This window comes from Gambusia affinis, linkage group LG13, assembly GCF_019740435.1.
Source record: "Gambusia affinis linkage group LG13, SWU_Gaff_1.0, whole genome shotgun sequence".
Lineage (NCBI taxonomy): Eukaryota > Metazoa > Chordata > Actinopteri > Cyprinodontiformes > Poeciliidae > Gambusia > Gambusia affinis.
Window position 1 is genome coordinate 24,291,236 of NC_057880.1, and position 17,441 is coordinate 24,308,676.

Below are 17,441 nucleotides of genomic sequence, written 5' to 3' on the forward strand. Positions count from 1 at the left end.
GGGGATAACAGCTTGAGGCAGCAGCATTGGTACATCAACAGATTGTTGCTGCGTTCCTTACATAATGAGAAAATCTATTCAAACTCAAAGCTATTTAAAACAAGAGGAACATGCAAACATGTAGGAGCAGGTTGTGGTAAGGAGCTATCTGAGTCAGTCTGCATCCCACATGGACAAGTTGTTCTCCTCCGCACACCTGATCCAACTCCTCAGTCCTGGTGAGCTGCATTCTGGGTTTTCCTGTTGAGCAGTTTTAAAACAAAACCCACTGATTGGCTAATTTCTGAATAAAATAGAGTTTAGCTGCATCTTTAATTTTTTGTGTTGTCTTTTTCTTCCTCCCAGCGCTATCCGCATCAGCAGGAAGGGATGGCACATGCTTCTCAACTTCTGTTTCCATACGGCGCTGACCTTCGCCGTGTTTGCCGGTGGCATCAATCGAATCAAATACCCCATCATCTGTCAAGCAGTAAGTGCATTCTCCTTTCTTCCACCTTCACTCTCAAAGCTTTTTGGAAAAAAAGAGCATTGTGAATGTGTATCCAAGTGTCAACAACCAGGTCAGTGTGTGCAGCCCATGAACTCAAAGCAATCTAGGTTTTATGCTCTCATGCTTCCGCAGTGTGTGGTCTGGGCATTCCTTTAGTAAGGTTGTGGCACAATGACGGTAATAATTCATGCTTTTGCCCCACATAAATAGACACAGCTCCAGTGGCTTTTGTCTGTCTGTGTAACCACATCTGAAGAAGATATTCCATACAAGTGTTTTATTTATATATTACAAAAAGAATCCTGTCATATTCTTTAAAAAATTATAATATATTTGGTTAAGATGATTTCTGTATTTTAGACTCTTTTGTTTTGTTGGTTCAGTTTTAAGTTTGGGTTTTTACAGGTGAACCTCAATCCATTAGAATATGATTAAAATGTTAAGTGGATCAATGGAACTTACATATATATTTATTAAAAACTCCATAGGAAAGATAAGGCATAAAAGATCATTACTAAAGAAGGTGGATTCTAGCATTTCACTTAAAAAGTTAAGTGGAAGGAAAAGAGTTCATTCCCTGCATAGGTAATCCCATCCTTTAGAGGTTTGTAATGCAAAGTCTGTTCAAGAGTTTAGTGGAGATTCACCACATGGTTTCTGTTCCACACTGAGCCAATCTGAACCAAATAGAACATCAGAAATATTTCTGATTACAATTAAAGTACAAAAACTGTTGCAAATGTTGCACACATTTTTAAAAATTAAATTATTTGAGAAACACACTCAAAATAATCATTTATTTGGGAACATAGGTCGGTTGCTCTGTGAGCTCCTCTGTGTTTTATTTGTAGATTACGCTTCCACTGTCTGGTTTTTACAGTTAGTTATGATTATGAGGAGTTCTCTGCTGTTGTTGTAGATGGTGCAGAACCACAGTGGGATCATTTCCATGTCAGGCTGCATTGATGCAGTAATTCAGGCATAAGGAGCCCCAAACAAGTATTCAGCGGACTTCCTGTTCGGTGTGGACAGTCTTTTCAGGAGGTTGAAATTTCCATATTAAAAAATTGTTTTTATTGGTCTTATGTAATATTCAAATGTTCGAAGAAGTTAAGTTTTGATTTGTTTTTATTGGCTGTAAGCAAAAACCAGTGATAAATTCTTAAAATAATGCTCTTTGTGTAATGAGTTTCTTTTTTAAATCATTTTTTCATATAGAATTAAAATAGTAAAATAATTTACCTTTTTCATAATATTTAAATTTGTTAAATTTGTTCCTTTGTGGCTTTTAGTTCTTTAATATACAAAGAGGGAAAGCAGTAAAGACGCTTTGTCCTTTTTTACCAACTTGTTCTAGACAACTCCTGCACTTCCTCTGATGTAAGTCGCTCTCTGTGCCTGCATTGGATGTCCTGTCAGTGTGATCATCTTTTTGCTGCTCTAGTCTCTGAAGCCCACAGAGTTGAATGAATGAGTTAGACGGAGCGACACGGAGAATTTAGTTGTCAGTACAGATTTGGAAACAGGACATGCTTTTGTGCCTGTTAGCAATTTGCTATTTTTAGGTATTCATGAGGAGGAAACATGAAGGGATGCCATAAAATATATTAAAGTCTGTACTTTAAATACAGATTAGCATTAAAGTATAAATACTGTTCCAAATGTTGCATTTTTTTTATTTAAATTATTTGAGAAACACTCAAAACGATCATTTAAAAGTCCAAATTTTGCTCTTATTTGTGGTTAAATATCATTTTAACAATATTCTGACATTTTTACAAACTTGCTTCTGCAAATTAATCTCTACTGTCACCTCTTCTGGCTCAACTTTCTGTAAACAAAGACTTTTACGCCTCTTTTTCTATTTTCCCATCGCAGTTTTTGCTGCCTTCTGTCACTCCCTGTTTGTTTCAGCGGGCCTTGTTCGCTCTCCGTTTTGTGAGCTGCAGCACATTTGGGACTTAGCTGTCTCTTCTGCCTTCGCTGGCACTTAAGGTGTCCCCTCAGTCCACAGAGTAAAGACTCCACTGTTACCTGATGAAATGCACCCAGCTTCTCCTGGCCTGTCTCACCAGCTGTCATGTCTTCCTCCACTGGAGGAACTGTCACAAATTGGCTGAAGTTTGTCATAAAATGCATCACCCATCCACCTACCTGCTCTCTGCCATTTAACATCTCCCTACTAATTTCATGATTTGAAAATATGTGGTTCCATTTTGCTGTGACAGGAAGTGAATACCTGACAGGTGAACCACATTTTTTCGAATTGTAAGCAAACCTTTGCCAGCTTAAACAAGTCAGCCATGAATTTCTGACCACTGGCAGGAAAACTGAGTAATGCTGCATTTCTTGTAGAAGCACAATGTCGTGATGGGGAACAAATGCAGTGACCTGGCTTTCACAAAGAGGTTACTTTAATACTTTTTTGGGGGGGGGCGGAGGAAACAAATCATGCACAATTGTGACAACAGAGCGACTCACAGAAGGACGGAAACTGGCTGCAAAAAAGGACATGTATAAAAAAAAGTGAATTTTCAGATTTGTTCTAACAAATCTAAATGTCAGCATAGCCTTTACACTGGCGTGCACAGTAAAAGAGCAGCAACAGACAGACTGTGCTGATAGCTGATGCTCCCTGTCTGAGTAATGTGATGCGTTCAGCTGAGGCTCAAATGAAAGCCGTGTGGGAGCGACCTGAGCTCATAGCGTGTGCTGTTAGTAATAATTACAACACACAAAGGAAGGCCAAAACAACTCTCTCTGTTATTTTTGTCACACCCACAAAGGGAACATGTTATGTGTTGAATTAATAGCAAGTCATATCAAATTATGGTAACTCTAGCCTCACACTTTAACAAATATCTCCCTGTGCAAAGATTCTCAGCAGAGCAAGATGTGTGACTACAGCTTTTCTAAAAGCTACTTAGTGCTCTGATGGAGCAGAGAAGACGTTCCATAAATTGAAAAGTCGTGGTCCGTGTCAAGAAAAAGGAATAAAGCACCCTGGACCTCCTTAGTCCTGATTGAGTTCGTAGAACACTTTGAAAACCCAAAAAGTCACTAAAGTCCATAAAATAAAATGAGAACTAAAAACAGAATCACCTACATAAAACAAACCAAAAACAACAAAAGAACAGTTAAAGCAATAAAAAAACAGAAAGTGGAAGAAAATAAAAGACTAATAAGTACTGACTGATATCTTCAGCTAGAAATAAAAGTCAGTGGCATTAACCACTTGTACAAATAAAAGGCGTTGGCTCCACAGTTTTGTTACAAAAATGTTCTGTGATCTCGTCTTTAACAAGAACTAGTTCACTCAGGGGCTGCACAGTGGCGCAGTTGGTAGAGCTGTTGCCTTGCAGCAAGAAGGTCCTGGGTTCGATTCCCGGCCCGGGGTCTTTCTGCATGGAGTTTGCATGTTCTCCCTGTGCATGCGTGGGTTCTCTCCGGGTTCTCCGGCTTCCTCCCACAGTCCAAAAACATGACTGTCAGGTTAATAGGTGTGTGTGTGTGTGTAAGTGGTTGTGTGTCTCTGTGTTGCCCTGCGACAGACTGGCGACCTGTCCAGGGTGACCCCGCCTCTCGCCCGGAACGCAGCTGGAGAGGAACCAGCAACCCTCCTGACCCCATTAGGGAAGAAGGGTGTAAAGAAAATGGATGGATGGATGGATAGTTCACTCAGTTCAGTCAGGTTGAAATTAATTGATTCACATTTACAATTCACCTCCTAAATATTCTGAACTAAGTTGTTCAGAGCTCCAATTTAAAATAGATCTCATTCATTTATCATAATTTCCCTGAAATAAATATGACGTACTATGTAGATAGTGATGTTATTCATAATTAGCCTGTGAATTATGGTATCCCCTAACATCCACTTTATTTTGTCATCTTGTCTTTGCTGATAAAAAAACAACAAAGAAGATTATCTGAATTTGCAACAGAAATAATTTTAGCCAGGCTCTCAGTAATTATACATTTATTCAGAATTTCAAAGCCATAAAATCAGAACTAATTCACGTTGCCTTTATGCAACTTTGTTCACAAAGGAATTAAACCAACATGATGTTTTTCTTTAACAAAATCCTGAATCATTTTAAGTACATTATCTGACAAAACCTCCAATCATATTTTTTTTATTTTAGCTGCTTACCTCCACGATGTTTGGAGTTGGAGCTGCAGCTTATCTGCACCTCTTTGCTTCATCTCTGCACATAAAGAAAAACAAAAAAAATCAAAGTCTCCAGCTAATATACTTTCATAAAGAGAAGGAAAAGGCACCATAGTCCAGTTTAAAGATAGAGCCTAAACTATCGATGTAGGTCCTCACATGCTGCCTGTGTACACACACACACACACACACACACACTCTCAGAGACTGAGAGCAAAATGTTGTTGTTCTTTCTACATGAACTATCCAAAGTTTGCTTCTAAAAAAACAAAAAGTTTATATTTTTAAACTTGGACATGTGAGAAGAAACTAAAAAAATTTAATTGGGGGAAAAAAATCAAACAGGCAGTTTATTCAGCGCAGAGATTTATATTTAAATTAGGATGTTCTATCTCTGTCTGGATATCTGTAAGTTTTATTTCTACTTGTCTTACTCACAGTTTATTACATGCTATTAGTTGTTTCAGACCTTCAGCCTTTTGCTGAAGGTCTGAAACAAGGTCTGCTGGCTTGTAGGAATGTCTAAAAAATACTGGAAGCTAAAACCAGCTAATTTTACCCCCCTGAGTGTCTTCAGCTCTCTGTAACTATGTTAATAGAAACCCCTGCAGCTCATACTTAATGACTTTTTCTGAAATTACTCTCTTTTGCATCGGTTCGCTGTGAAATATTTGTAACGTCAAATATTCAAGTTATGGCTATATAAGCTCGGAGCTGCTGAGATGATCATTTTTCCACACAGCGACAATTAACATTTCAGCATACATGTATTATTATTATTTATAATAATGTGTATTATTATGTGTTGTGTGTTGCCGTAGCAACCAGATTGACAATGACCATCAAAATAAACCTAAATCTTTGCTGATTAGGTTGAGAGATTGAGTTACAGATAATTATGGTGGAATAATATTTAATATAGATTTTACTTGCTTCGCTGAAGTAGTTATAATTACCTAGAAGACTATCTGAAAAAGCAGGATATTTATTACACGCTTAAAGGCCTGAACCACCTAAAGTAGGATGTAAACTGCAGAGTAAAGTTTGACTGACAATTATGGGAACATTTAAAAGAGCAAAATAATGAATGTAAACCAGGTTTTGGCAACACACTCGAGCATTAATGTCCAGGCTATTTTACATGGAGCAATCTGAATATGCGTATAATATCAGTGATCAGTATGACATAAAAGGACAAAGATAGTGTCTAAAATAGTCTGGAGTATATTCTATAGTCAGTACCGGTGTTGAGACAGATCAGCCCGTCCTCTCATGTAGAAAAGCTTAAGCTCAGTCAGACTGACTGAATAGGTGTTGGAAACAGAATATTTTTTTATTTTTTTTTATTCGACCACAGATCCCAATTCAAGTCAGGTCTGGACTTGGACTGGGTTACTTTGACAGATAACTGTGCTTTGATCTAAACCAGGGGTCTCCAACCTTTTATCTTCTGTGACCTACTTTTACACAAAAACATCAGAGCTGCTCATGCTTGGCAAAATTTACCTAAATATCCAACTTCCACAAGTCATAAACGGATGCTTATTTTCCATATAATAAAGCATGTCAGTGTTCAAAAACTTTCATTCACAAGCATTAGAGTGTTGTATTTGCTGCTTTATTTCAAAATGGTAGAAATGAAAATGAACACGAAGAAAAATATGAGTAGCACTCCTGAAAATGTGTAAAATAAGATTCAACAGCATGCGATGCTGTCTGATTGAATGACTTGAGCTTCTTTTAATTCACATTTGGTCAAAAACAAACAAACAGTATGATTGTCTGCGCTCATACGTCCACCATCTTTGTATAAGGTGTTTGTCATTGATGGTGCGCCATCAGTTCAGACAGAAACCAAGTTTTCAACAGGAATTTATTTCCAACAACTCCCCCCTTTGTTACACAGTTGATGTCAACTCCCTTTGTGGTGATTTTCAGTAGCAGTAATGTCAAAGACTCCTCTTTTATGGTAGAGTAATCAAACACCATGTGTGTGAAAGCAGCCAGATGCGCCGTGTCACTGCAGTCCACAGACTCATCACACTGCAGTAAATACAGGATCAGAAAAAACTCAAATGTCAAAACTGCTTACAGTTGCATGCAGCGCGGTTTAAAATAATAGCTATAGCTTTGATTTAAATTGAAATTATTTATTTAAAACAGGTTTACAAAAAATGTTACTTCAAAGCACTTTACAAAGCAAACATATCCTAGAGTATAATATGTGGTCAAGTCAATACAACCATATATAGAGAGAGAGAACATATTGTCCTACTTTGTTCTGTCATCTTTACAAACTTTACACTTTTATGGCTGATATAAACTCCAAACCATTTTTGGAGGTATCGGCTTTGAATGAAATCCGGTGGGCAGGAGATCACCCAACACTTATGAACCACAGAGCCTAAATTTAATGGCCCATAATTACACATTTGTCAAAAAAATTAAGCACTCTTCTACTGCAGTGATTTAGCAGTGTGGCTTTGGCAACAAAAAAAGGATAGTCTCTATTTTAGGCTGGTGGTCATAGTTTAATGACTAATTGGTGGTTATGAAGAACAGATTTTAGGTTTATATTATCTTAACATATGGCGATAAACACTCCAAAGAATACCCAATACACTTTCCATTGGACAAAAGATTTATGTTTGCTAATCCCTGCAAACAGGGATTTGCTGTTCATGTTACCAATAAAACTGTCAACGCAATGAAAAAACGATGAATCTCCATAACTTTGTTATGATGTCTTTGCTTATGTCTATGGTGGCCCAACAAACTGCAGAGTTCTTATCAGGAATGGATTTAGCGCTGTGTAAACAGATGAATCTCTTTTTAACACTGTTTCAGTGTCACCTGAATGCTATCGTTTCACTATTAAACATTCAGTCTGCAGGCTTTTATCTGCTCTAAGTGCATAATGGAGACAGAGTTTAATATATTGCTAATTATACTGTTATTTAGCCGTATAACCCGTGTGAGGTCAAGGCAGGACAAAGCAACAAGGCAACTTTGAATAGACTCAGAAGGTTAAAATGAATGAAAGTGAAGGTTTAGTCCTTTGTAATTAACAGCATTTATAAACTGTTTTCTTGAAATGAATTTTAAACTAAACATTCATGGAGTCATCCACAGTGGGCATGGCTTTGAAATTAAATTTAAAGGGCATGATTCTTTTTTTTTGTGCCACTTTCTCTTTTCAGTTGTTGGGCGACACACCACTGGTAATTGTAGTTTAATTTAAACGTTTTGGGTTTGATTCCTGACTCACATTTATGTATGTTTTCCCCACATCATCCGTCTCTGTTTTACTGGTGAGCTTTTATCTGAACTACAGTAATGGACCTGTCAAAATGTTATTCTGAGGACACTATCTGTCACAACAGTCACTCTATAAGTCCATCTTCGGTGAAGTTTTCACAACAATAGATGGATAATTAGACTGCAGCTGCAGTCAAACAGTTACTCATTTGAACCAGGAAAAAAAAACTGTTGCAGCTGAAGCAAATTATCCAGGATTGTTTGGAAGGAGTGATTATTTATTTAACATGATCTGCGGTCATCAGCAGACGTTCTGTACGGAGAGGACACAGCTGTTCTGTCCGGGGTGAACTGTGCCTCTTGCCCTGGTGGGTTTAGAGGGTGGATAGATGAATTGATTATTCACTTTGAAAAACAATGGAGAAGTGAATTATTTAGTTACAGTATTTTTCATATATTGAAGATTTTCCATTTTTCTAGCTATGAATTCTTAGAATTTCCTTGTAACCACTGAAATAGTTTTTACAGAAAATCTTGAAAAGGTAACCTCAAAAAAATAATCTTTTTATTCTTAAACGAGTGCACAATGCATTCTATGTATCTGCTGTGTTGAAGCACAAAGCTCAGTAATGAGCGGCATCAAGCTATTTTAAGGTAGATGGAGCATGAGAATAAGCGTAATCTTTACAGCAAAGCACAGCCACAATGGCCGACAGAACAATAATTATGTGCCCATGACAGAAAGGCTTAATCGATGTGAGGAACTCATTTTTATCTTCAGTTTCCAGGCCACTTGCTACGTGTGTTATTAAAAACCAAGACTGCAGTGGCAATGAAAGGTGCGCATGGTGATCAGACGGCTTTATTGGCTTTTCAGTAAACAATTTACCACAGAGCTGACCTGATATAACACAAGACGAATGCAGGCTTAAGGCTGTTTTTAATTTTTTAAGTCTTAAATCAAGATTTTTAATCAAGCTGGATAAAATCATGCTAAATTAAGAGTGTCAGTCTGTTCCTTTTGTTGATAATATCTACAAATGACTGCTTATTAGGAAATGAGAAAAAGCTTCCTGTAAATTAGCTGACTAATAACAGAACGTGAGATATTAGTTACAGGCCATGACTTTTTCATGTTACCCATTCAGCTACTGTAACACTTTTATCTTATTATGTCATGCATATATGAATATTAATATCTACCAATGCAGATACTTTCCTATTCACCTCCCTTGTACCTTCAACATTTAGTGCTGTTTTTGACTGTATAGATGAATATCAGTAAACCCACAGAGGATCTGTTAGATATTCTGCTGTAATTTTATACACTACCTGTAAGTGTATTTATGTTTACAGGACTGATTATTATATTTTAAGCATCAGAATGGTTGTTTTACACGTTTATTTACATCATTGTTGCTACTAAATCTGAACAAAGATGGCTGCCAGACCCAGTGACTAAAGTGTAATTAAACGAGTCTTTCTGCCTTCATAAATTATTCATGATTCAGAGCCAACATTGTCTGTGAATTATTCAACCAAAAATCCCAGAGAAGTTAATAAGGTGGCTTCATGGATGCAGATCAGGACCAGAGAGCAAAGAGGGAAGGAGGAGGTTTAAGCTTTTTCTTCCATCAATCACAAAAGGTCAGGATCATTTCCCCGTCTTAAACATCCGACTTTCTAACCGTACAGCCAGTAATACAGATTAACAGGAGAGTGGCAAAAGCAAATGAGGTGGATTAGCAGTGGTGGGAAACAACTGATGGTGATTCTGATTCAGGAAATGTTTCTGTGGAACGTTGTCTCTGCTGCCTGGATATTGAACTTTTAGAAGGTCATACAGCAACAGTCTTCAGTCAGAAGCCTCTTTAGATTTGTTGCTAGACTGGTTGCTAGTGGAGATCCGTCCTGCTCACAGCTTTATCAATCAATCAATCAGTCGAATTTTATTTGTGTAGCACATTTCAGCAGCAAGGCATTTCAAAGTGCTTTACATCAAATCAAACACAGAAACACGATGCAACAAAGAATCAACAATGAAAACACAACATTAAGTCAAGTTCCATCAATAAATTTGTAATTGATTACGTTTCAAATACAATCCTAAACAGGTGGATTTTTAGTCGAGATTTAAAGGAAGTCAGTGTTTCAGCTGTTTTGCAGTTTTCTGAAAGTTTGTTCCAAATTTGTGACACATAGAAGCTGAGTGCTGCTTCTCCTCATTTTGGTTCTGGTTCTTTAACATCCACAGCGACTCTCTGAAGGTATTTGGAAAATATGAGTGATAAACACTCCACATAGCAGTTTATATGTTAGAAAATGTGAATTGCTGCAAAGTTTACTGTTCTGATATGTTACTCAAAGGAAATTTCAACTGGTGGGTTGGCAGTCAATGTGTGTAAAGCTTCAGTATCATGCTTCATGTTCAGTCTGTTAACATAATTGGCCCCGCTGCTGCTCGGGAACCTTTTATGGCTTGGTTTTATTCGTCTGACTTTGTCTCAGGGCTACTGAACATATTTTTTATGCCATTTCTTGATTCAATCAATGCTAACGGGATAACTCTGAGCAGATTTTGGGCAGATGCCCATAACGTTTGCCAGAACACAATTTGGGATAATTGCAGGACTACTGTAGGAGACGTAAGATCACATGGCACACACACACACACACACTGTCAACCACTTATACAGCTCCAAGCAGCGCCTGCAGTACACACATCCATGATGTGTGCACATGTTCAGGCTTGAAAATAAGTGCTTACTCTCCCTCCAAAGAACATTTTTTAGGAGTTGTTGCTAAATTTCAGGCATACACTTTGACATCCACCTGTCCTTTATGTGCCTGTTTCCCCTGTCTTGAACTGTGGCGCGGTTTCTCTGGAGGATCTCATGTCTTTGAGGCCTCAAAGTTATCTCTAATCTCAGTTTCTGTCTTTCCTTCAAACAGTGCCTGCTTTAATATCGACTTGAACGCCAACCCCGCTGTCACACTGCATCACCTCGGTGGCTGTTTTTAGCAGCAGAGCAACATTTCCTTCCTTTCACTCCTGCTATACCTTTTCCTCACATCAGAACTTCTACATTTGGACAGCACGTTTCAGGTGATTGCTCAGTGACAGAGACTGTTGGTAGAGCATCAAACATTAATTAAGAACGAAACTTAGCACAAGATGTGACCTAGATGTGACTCTACATTGAGCTGGCAACTTTAGGAAGACACACATAGAGGATTTCCTCGTTAGTGTATCACTGTGAAAATAGGTGGAATGGAAAGCGAGAAAAAAAAGAAATGTAGTGATTGGTTTCTTATTCCTGTGGGGCCGATTTGAGAGCACCTGAGCTTTCTGCTTATGAAAAACTTTTGGGTGAAGTGGTTAAAATGCATGAAAACAATAAAAGACTGATGTATGTAACATCAGATACATGACCTCCATCCACTCGTATGTTATCCAGCATGCGGGAGAGGCAGGGCACACCCTGGACATGTCGCCAGTTATCATTGTTAGCAAACATAAACTAAAACTATTGGAAGCTTCCCTCTGTCAGTGCTGTCATTACAGGCTGTGCTACTGTGCATGGATCCCCAAAGGTGTTACTTCTAACCTCTAGTATGAATGTTCTATATAATATTATATACATTTCAATAAGGAGAGGTGAAATAGTTTCCTGCTGTTTGTCAGTAGTATTATAGAGAAAGGAAAGACCTTTTTTCTTAATGTTGACTATTGTAAAGCAACAAAAGTATCAAGCGTTGCTTTGCTCCATGACACAGCCAGGGCTTTTTTATTACTTCTCTGATGATCACAAGTTGTAGAATAGCTTGAATGCTTTTTCAAAAAAAATATGTCTCCTTGAAAACAGCCGCAGCGTCTTGGCATGTCAAACATACAGTCTGTGGACTGACATTTGTGACAGAAAAATTAAATGTCAACTCATGGTTTCTCTTTCACCCTTGGTTTGTTTCACAGCCCTGAGTACCTTGGCAAATAACCCATTTTATTATTTATCACCACATGTTTTTTTTTTCTATTTTATTAATTCAAGATTAATTGGCACAATCCTATTTGTGAGTTTATTTTTTTTTATGTTGTTTCATTTGAAGACATCAGGGGACAAACCAAGGCTTATTGAAAATTGAATTTAATTAAATTTTTGTTTGTTTGTTTTTTTTCAGTGGAAAATGATAACAGGAAAATAGTGAACTGCCTAAACATGCCCATATGTTTTCCAGAGTTCAAAAAAGAGTTCATAACAATTGGAAGTGACTTGAAACAGGCAGGACAAGATCCATATTTATTTTGTCACAACACACAATGAACAGGTTGATAAGGGAGTGAAAAAGATCTTTAATGTTCACTGTAAGAAAGCACTGGGATTGAGTTTCAACCAGGGATTTTCAAAGTACGGTACATGGACTGCTAGTGGCTCTCAGGAGGTTTTTTTACAGCAAGAATGGTACAAGTTTATATATATTTTTAACATTTTCTTTCTCTATTTTATACCTGATAATGTTAAACCATGTCACAAAATGATTGGCATCCACTTTACATTAGACACTTTGGATGCCATTTTGTTGCTTAGGAAAAAAAACAGGTTAAAAAAATTCTTGCACTGTGTGGATTTTCTAAATTCTTGTTAGAGTGCGTGGCATGCAGAACTGAAATACCAGGAGAATTTAGGTCAAATCTGGTGGCATCTACCAGAAATCGGAAAATGGGACATCGTCAAGTGAGCCCTTCAATATTACCAAAATATATGGTTAAATATGATAAATTGTTAATGAGAAACAAGATCAACGTACTTCCATTTCCACTCCAGGCCCTGAATTTGAGTCTAATAGAAAACTGTTGGGGTGAGCTGAAGAGAAGGAGCATAAAAGGACCCAGGACTCTTCCTCTGAGACCTGATGGTCTGCTGATAGATGATGTTGTCAGGATATCTTGCAGGAGGTCAAATGTAGACTACTTCTAAATATACACTTAAGATGAGCATAGACGGAAGGCACACTTTCTCTCATGGGTCTGCAGATCTCAGCTTGCTTATTGCCCCAACAAACAAGCAACCAGAAGGCAGAATCCAGGCTGCCATCAAGTACATGTGTTAAATTCAGATTATTAACATTTATTCATATCATTGATGTATGATAAAATAGGCCACTTAAACAAGGCAGAAAATAGCACATATTTCAAATGTATTTGCTCATTATTAAATATTGATAAATAAATGATAAATAAAGAAATGGGGATTTCTTAAAATTATATAAACATGTTTTGCAAAACTCTGCAAAGCAAAACCTTTTGTGTTCGGTTTCTATTGAGCTTTTGTTGTCACAGATTTGCATCATAGTCTTCACCTTTGTTTTGCCAAATTTGGTTTGGGACAGATATTCTTGTTGTCAGTTTTGTTTGTTTGTTTGTTTGTTTGTTTCTTCAGATGTATGCAGGCTGAAAGGTTCCACAAAAATAGTGTAATTTCTACGGTGATTTCCTTGTTTGTGCTCAAACCACTACAACCACTTTCACCTTAGTGTTGTTACGTTGAAGTGGAGCCCACATCCCTGTTCACCTGCACTGTCAAACCTGTGAAAAGTCTGTTTTCAGACATTTGTTGAAATCTTAAGATTTGAACATTTCAGTCTTCCTTACCTTGGATTTTTCTGTAATCACATATTTCTGAAACATGTCTAGGATATTTCAAGTAGCTTCATGTTTGATTCTTTTACAAAATTTTGGTAGTTATCCTGCATTTTTTATATTTTTTCATGCAACCTTAGAGTCTGACATCCATTTGAAAGACATTTAGAATTGCTTTCTCCTCTGAAGCTGTTAAAACAATTTTTCAGTCAATTTGGCCTGAGGAAGAAAACTAATAATGATCTACACCTGGATGTAGGGCATTGATCTCTTTAGGCCATCATCTCATATATTCAGATCCAATACACATTTAATTTTTATGTACTGGAAATGGAAGAACACATAAAAATGATGATGTGATCAAACAGCTAGTTGCCTGATACACACACAGTGTATTTTCACAGGCCCATAACAGATTATGTATTTTGCTTTTGATATTGAAAGAAAGGAGAGTTCTTCCCTGAGCTGTTTCTTGTGAGACCAGTTACTACTTTAAAATATGTTTTGTTTCTGCACACCTGCAGCAATACAGGATGGGTTGTGTGAAGGAAATGGGAAAAAGCAGCAGATCAACACACGACCAGTGTGCTTTTCTAGGAGACACTGATGCCCATAAGTCATTTGTCTCAGATGCAGGACTGTTGTTTCTGTTATGTTTCCAATTCGTTGCTCAGCTGTCTGATTTGAGAGGGGCTCGTTGTGTCTGAATGACAACAGGAGTTTGTTTTTTTTTTTTTCATGCTGTCAAGCTATAACTTTCAGATTACTTTCTGCTCCATCAGAGTCTTGATAACCTAAATTGCTGTTCTTTTCAGCTTTGGGGACATTGCAGCTCTGCAAAAGGATGCTGAGGAACAAAAATGTGACTGGTGTGAAAATATAAAGATAAAATATAAAAATAACACAGAACTTGAGATTCTATGTCAAAGGAATACACGAAAGGTACTAGTTTATTCAGAAATGTATTAATTTAGCACATGTTTATACAACATAAAAATAAAATAATCCAATGACTCAAAAAAAATCTCATCTTAGGGATGGATTTCGTATTTGTTTTTTCACGTTGTTTCTTTTAACTGATAGTTTTGCAACATCCAACTTTGATTAAATCGAACAGATTTGGCCAGACAATTCTTACTGTGGATTTTCTAGACAAAGTCCAAGTTATTCATTCAAGCTACAATATGTCCACATAACATAACACATCTCTGTGAGCAAGTTGTATCTTGACTTCAGACTTTTTGTAGCCATCAGTGGCTTCAGCCATAATTCTGGTCGGATATGTCGCCTTGTGTCTTGGCAGAAATTGTCGGGTTTCTTTGCACAACGTAGCTTTTAACAGTCAGAAAACTCACTCCTTGTCTCTTCTAATCATAAGTTGACACCTGGACATATTTAGCTGTTCTAATATAAAAATGATCCCAAGCATGCATAAAAAACTGTTTTAAAAATTACTAAAGTAGTTTGCCGAATAATTGTACCATTCAAACCATTATTTCTCCAACAACGGCAAAATAAATGATCTAGAATCCAAAATGTTTGACCTTCATGATGTTTTTTATGTTCCTTTTTTGATTGAAGTCAACTGTTGCTCCACAGTAGAGGTTAGCCTTTATTTGTTTATCCGGCAGTTCACATAGTAAAACAACATCTTTAGGTGATTAATCAGTCAGATTCCCATCATTTGAAATCTTTTCCTGTCCTCTTGTAATCATATTAAAAAAACATCTCCTCCTGTCTGTTCTTGGCTCTAATGAACCTCTGAAGTGTGCAGACTCCAAAGCAGTGATTGACTTCCCACCCGCTCTTTGCTCTCTATAAACAGCTCACGGACACTTCCAATTAGCGTCTGGTCCGCTGCATGCTAGCTTCAGTCCCCAGGCCTATCATGTTGGAGAGAAGCCATTTGATTGGGTCTCAGGTTGGCAGTTCATCATGAACAGACTGACTGGGTGGTGAAAAAGGCTTAGAGCATTTTAATTTTCTCGCTCCATTCTCCAACGCTCATCTCTTTTTTGCCACATCCCTATCTGGGTTCTGTTTCTGTAAGCTGGCAAAGCCTTTAAACAAAGTTAGATCAGTTCCACCATCCAAACATATTTCATGAATATTAAAGTGAGCAGGAAAGGAGATGCGTACATTGCGTGCAAAAGCGCAGTCACTCAGTGCTGGTGTTCAACGTGATCATAATTTATATTCAGACTTGTTATTCAGTGTGCACACATCGTATCATTTAGCTGAACTGATAAGAAACTGCTCTGTATCCTCCAGTGTAGCCTCACTGAGATTCTCTTCTCCCAAACAACCTTGATGGTTCAATCGGACTTTTAAGCCTGTTTTCTTATTCTTCCACTGTTGCACTTTAATGAAGCATTCTGGTCTTGCAGGGAAGCGTCTTCAGAGTTACCCTTGGTCTGACATTGATAATGTTTCATAGTGAGGTGTGTGAGATCGTCTTGAACATATTTTCTTTGAGTTAAACGAACGTTGTCTCATCTGACATTTTTCCCCAGGAACGTGCTTGTAAGGCGGTGTTTAAGTTCAGAGAAGTCAGAGGAATAATTTGATGCACCCTCTGTCACCCCCTCAGGTCGGGTTTGTGCTGCACTACTCGTCTCTGTCGACAATGCTGTGGCTCGGGGTGACAGCCAGGAACATTTATAAGCAGGTGACCAAGAAGTCTCCACAGAGTCAAGACGGTGACCCACCTCCACCCCCTAAACAGCCCCTGTTGAGGTAAGCACTGATGTCGTCCTTAGCCTTGACTTGTATGAGGTGAAAAGGACTTAAACTGTTGTGTTGATCTGTGGGCGTGTGTAGGCGTGTGTGCGCGTGGGCGTGTGAAAGATGCCATTTCTTTTCATCTTTCTTCCAGTTTTTGTGGTGTGTAGGTCTTTGAAGGTCAAACACTGGTTCAGTGCACAACTTTCCTATTTCATCTTTGACTGTAGTGACTTCAAGGAGAGACATGGGTTGCCACTTCTAGGCAATTCCTGTTCCAAGTTTCCTTTTTTCTTGTACAAGCATTGGTGAATGAATCAGTCAAATCAGTTGAAACACAGATAAAAGTCATCCATTATTTTTGCTTGCGAGTATTTAACACTGTTAAAAATTAATGGATGGTATGACGCTGCCTATTTCCAGCAGTAGATGATTGACAGACAACGTGGTAGAGGCAACAAACAACTGGTGATGTACACACTCAAACCCTGGGGCAATGTGTAATCTTTATTTGATCTAAGACGGATGTGCTCCCATTGGGTTTGATGTAAGTCTTGCATACTGGGTGGAGCTGAATGTATGCTGTGAGTGATAGTTGGGGAGGTAATTTCATTACGCGTGTGATCCTGGAGACAGAGGTTGGTTCAGGTACTTGTAGCAGTTTGCCTGGTAATGCCTTTATATTGTTGGTGATTTGCTGCACCATTTTACTTGGAGAGTCTCTTTGTTGTGACCCCAGTGGAGTGTGAGGATGACCCCTGTGTTCAGAGATGGTTTTTATATGTAGGTGGCCTGATTCTTGGTCTGTGTCCATCCCAAGGCCGGTGCTGTAGCCTGCATCACCGCCTACCCACCCTGCCCTCTCCTACACTAAGATAACAAACTGCGTCTGCCTCCACTTCTTTGCATAAGTGCAACATAATCATTACATGTTTTCCTAATACTAATGACAATGTGACTTATGATGAACTAATAAGTAGACAAATGGTCTAAAAAACATAATTAGTGTTTTTGCTATAGGTAAGTTCCCAACATAGACCCTAGATATGAGAATTTATCATTTCCATCTCAACAACATAGTTGCATTGACAAAGTTGCATCTGGTAAATATATACTGTATGCTGAAAAACTAAAGATTTCTGGCATATATTTGCTTTTATTTT

General features: G+C 37.9%; 1 protein-coding gene across 3 annotated transcripts in view; it reads left to right on the forward strand.

Annotated features, from left to right (window-relative positions):
- Positions 1–17,441, forward strand: part of LOC122842460 (adhesion G protein-coupled receptor A3) — a 181,147-nt gene that overhangs the window by 152,327 nt on the left and 11,379 nt on the right. For all 3 annotated transcript variants that reach the window (XM_044136367.1, XM_044136365.1, XM_044136366.1), the window contains 2 exons: positions 346–469; positions 16,148–16,293. In XM_044136367.1, coding sequence (XP_043992302.1) covers positions 346–469; positions 16,148–16,293 — 270 coding nt within the window. The remainder of the gene's footprint in view (positions 1–345; positions 470–16,147; positions 16,294–17,441) is intronic.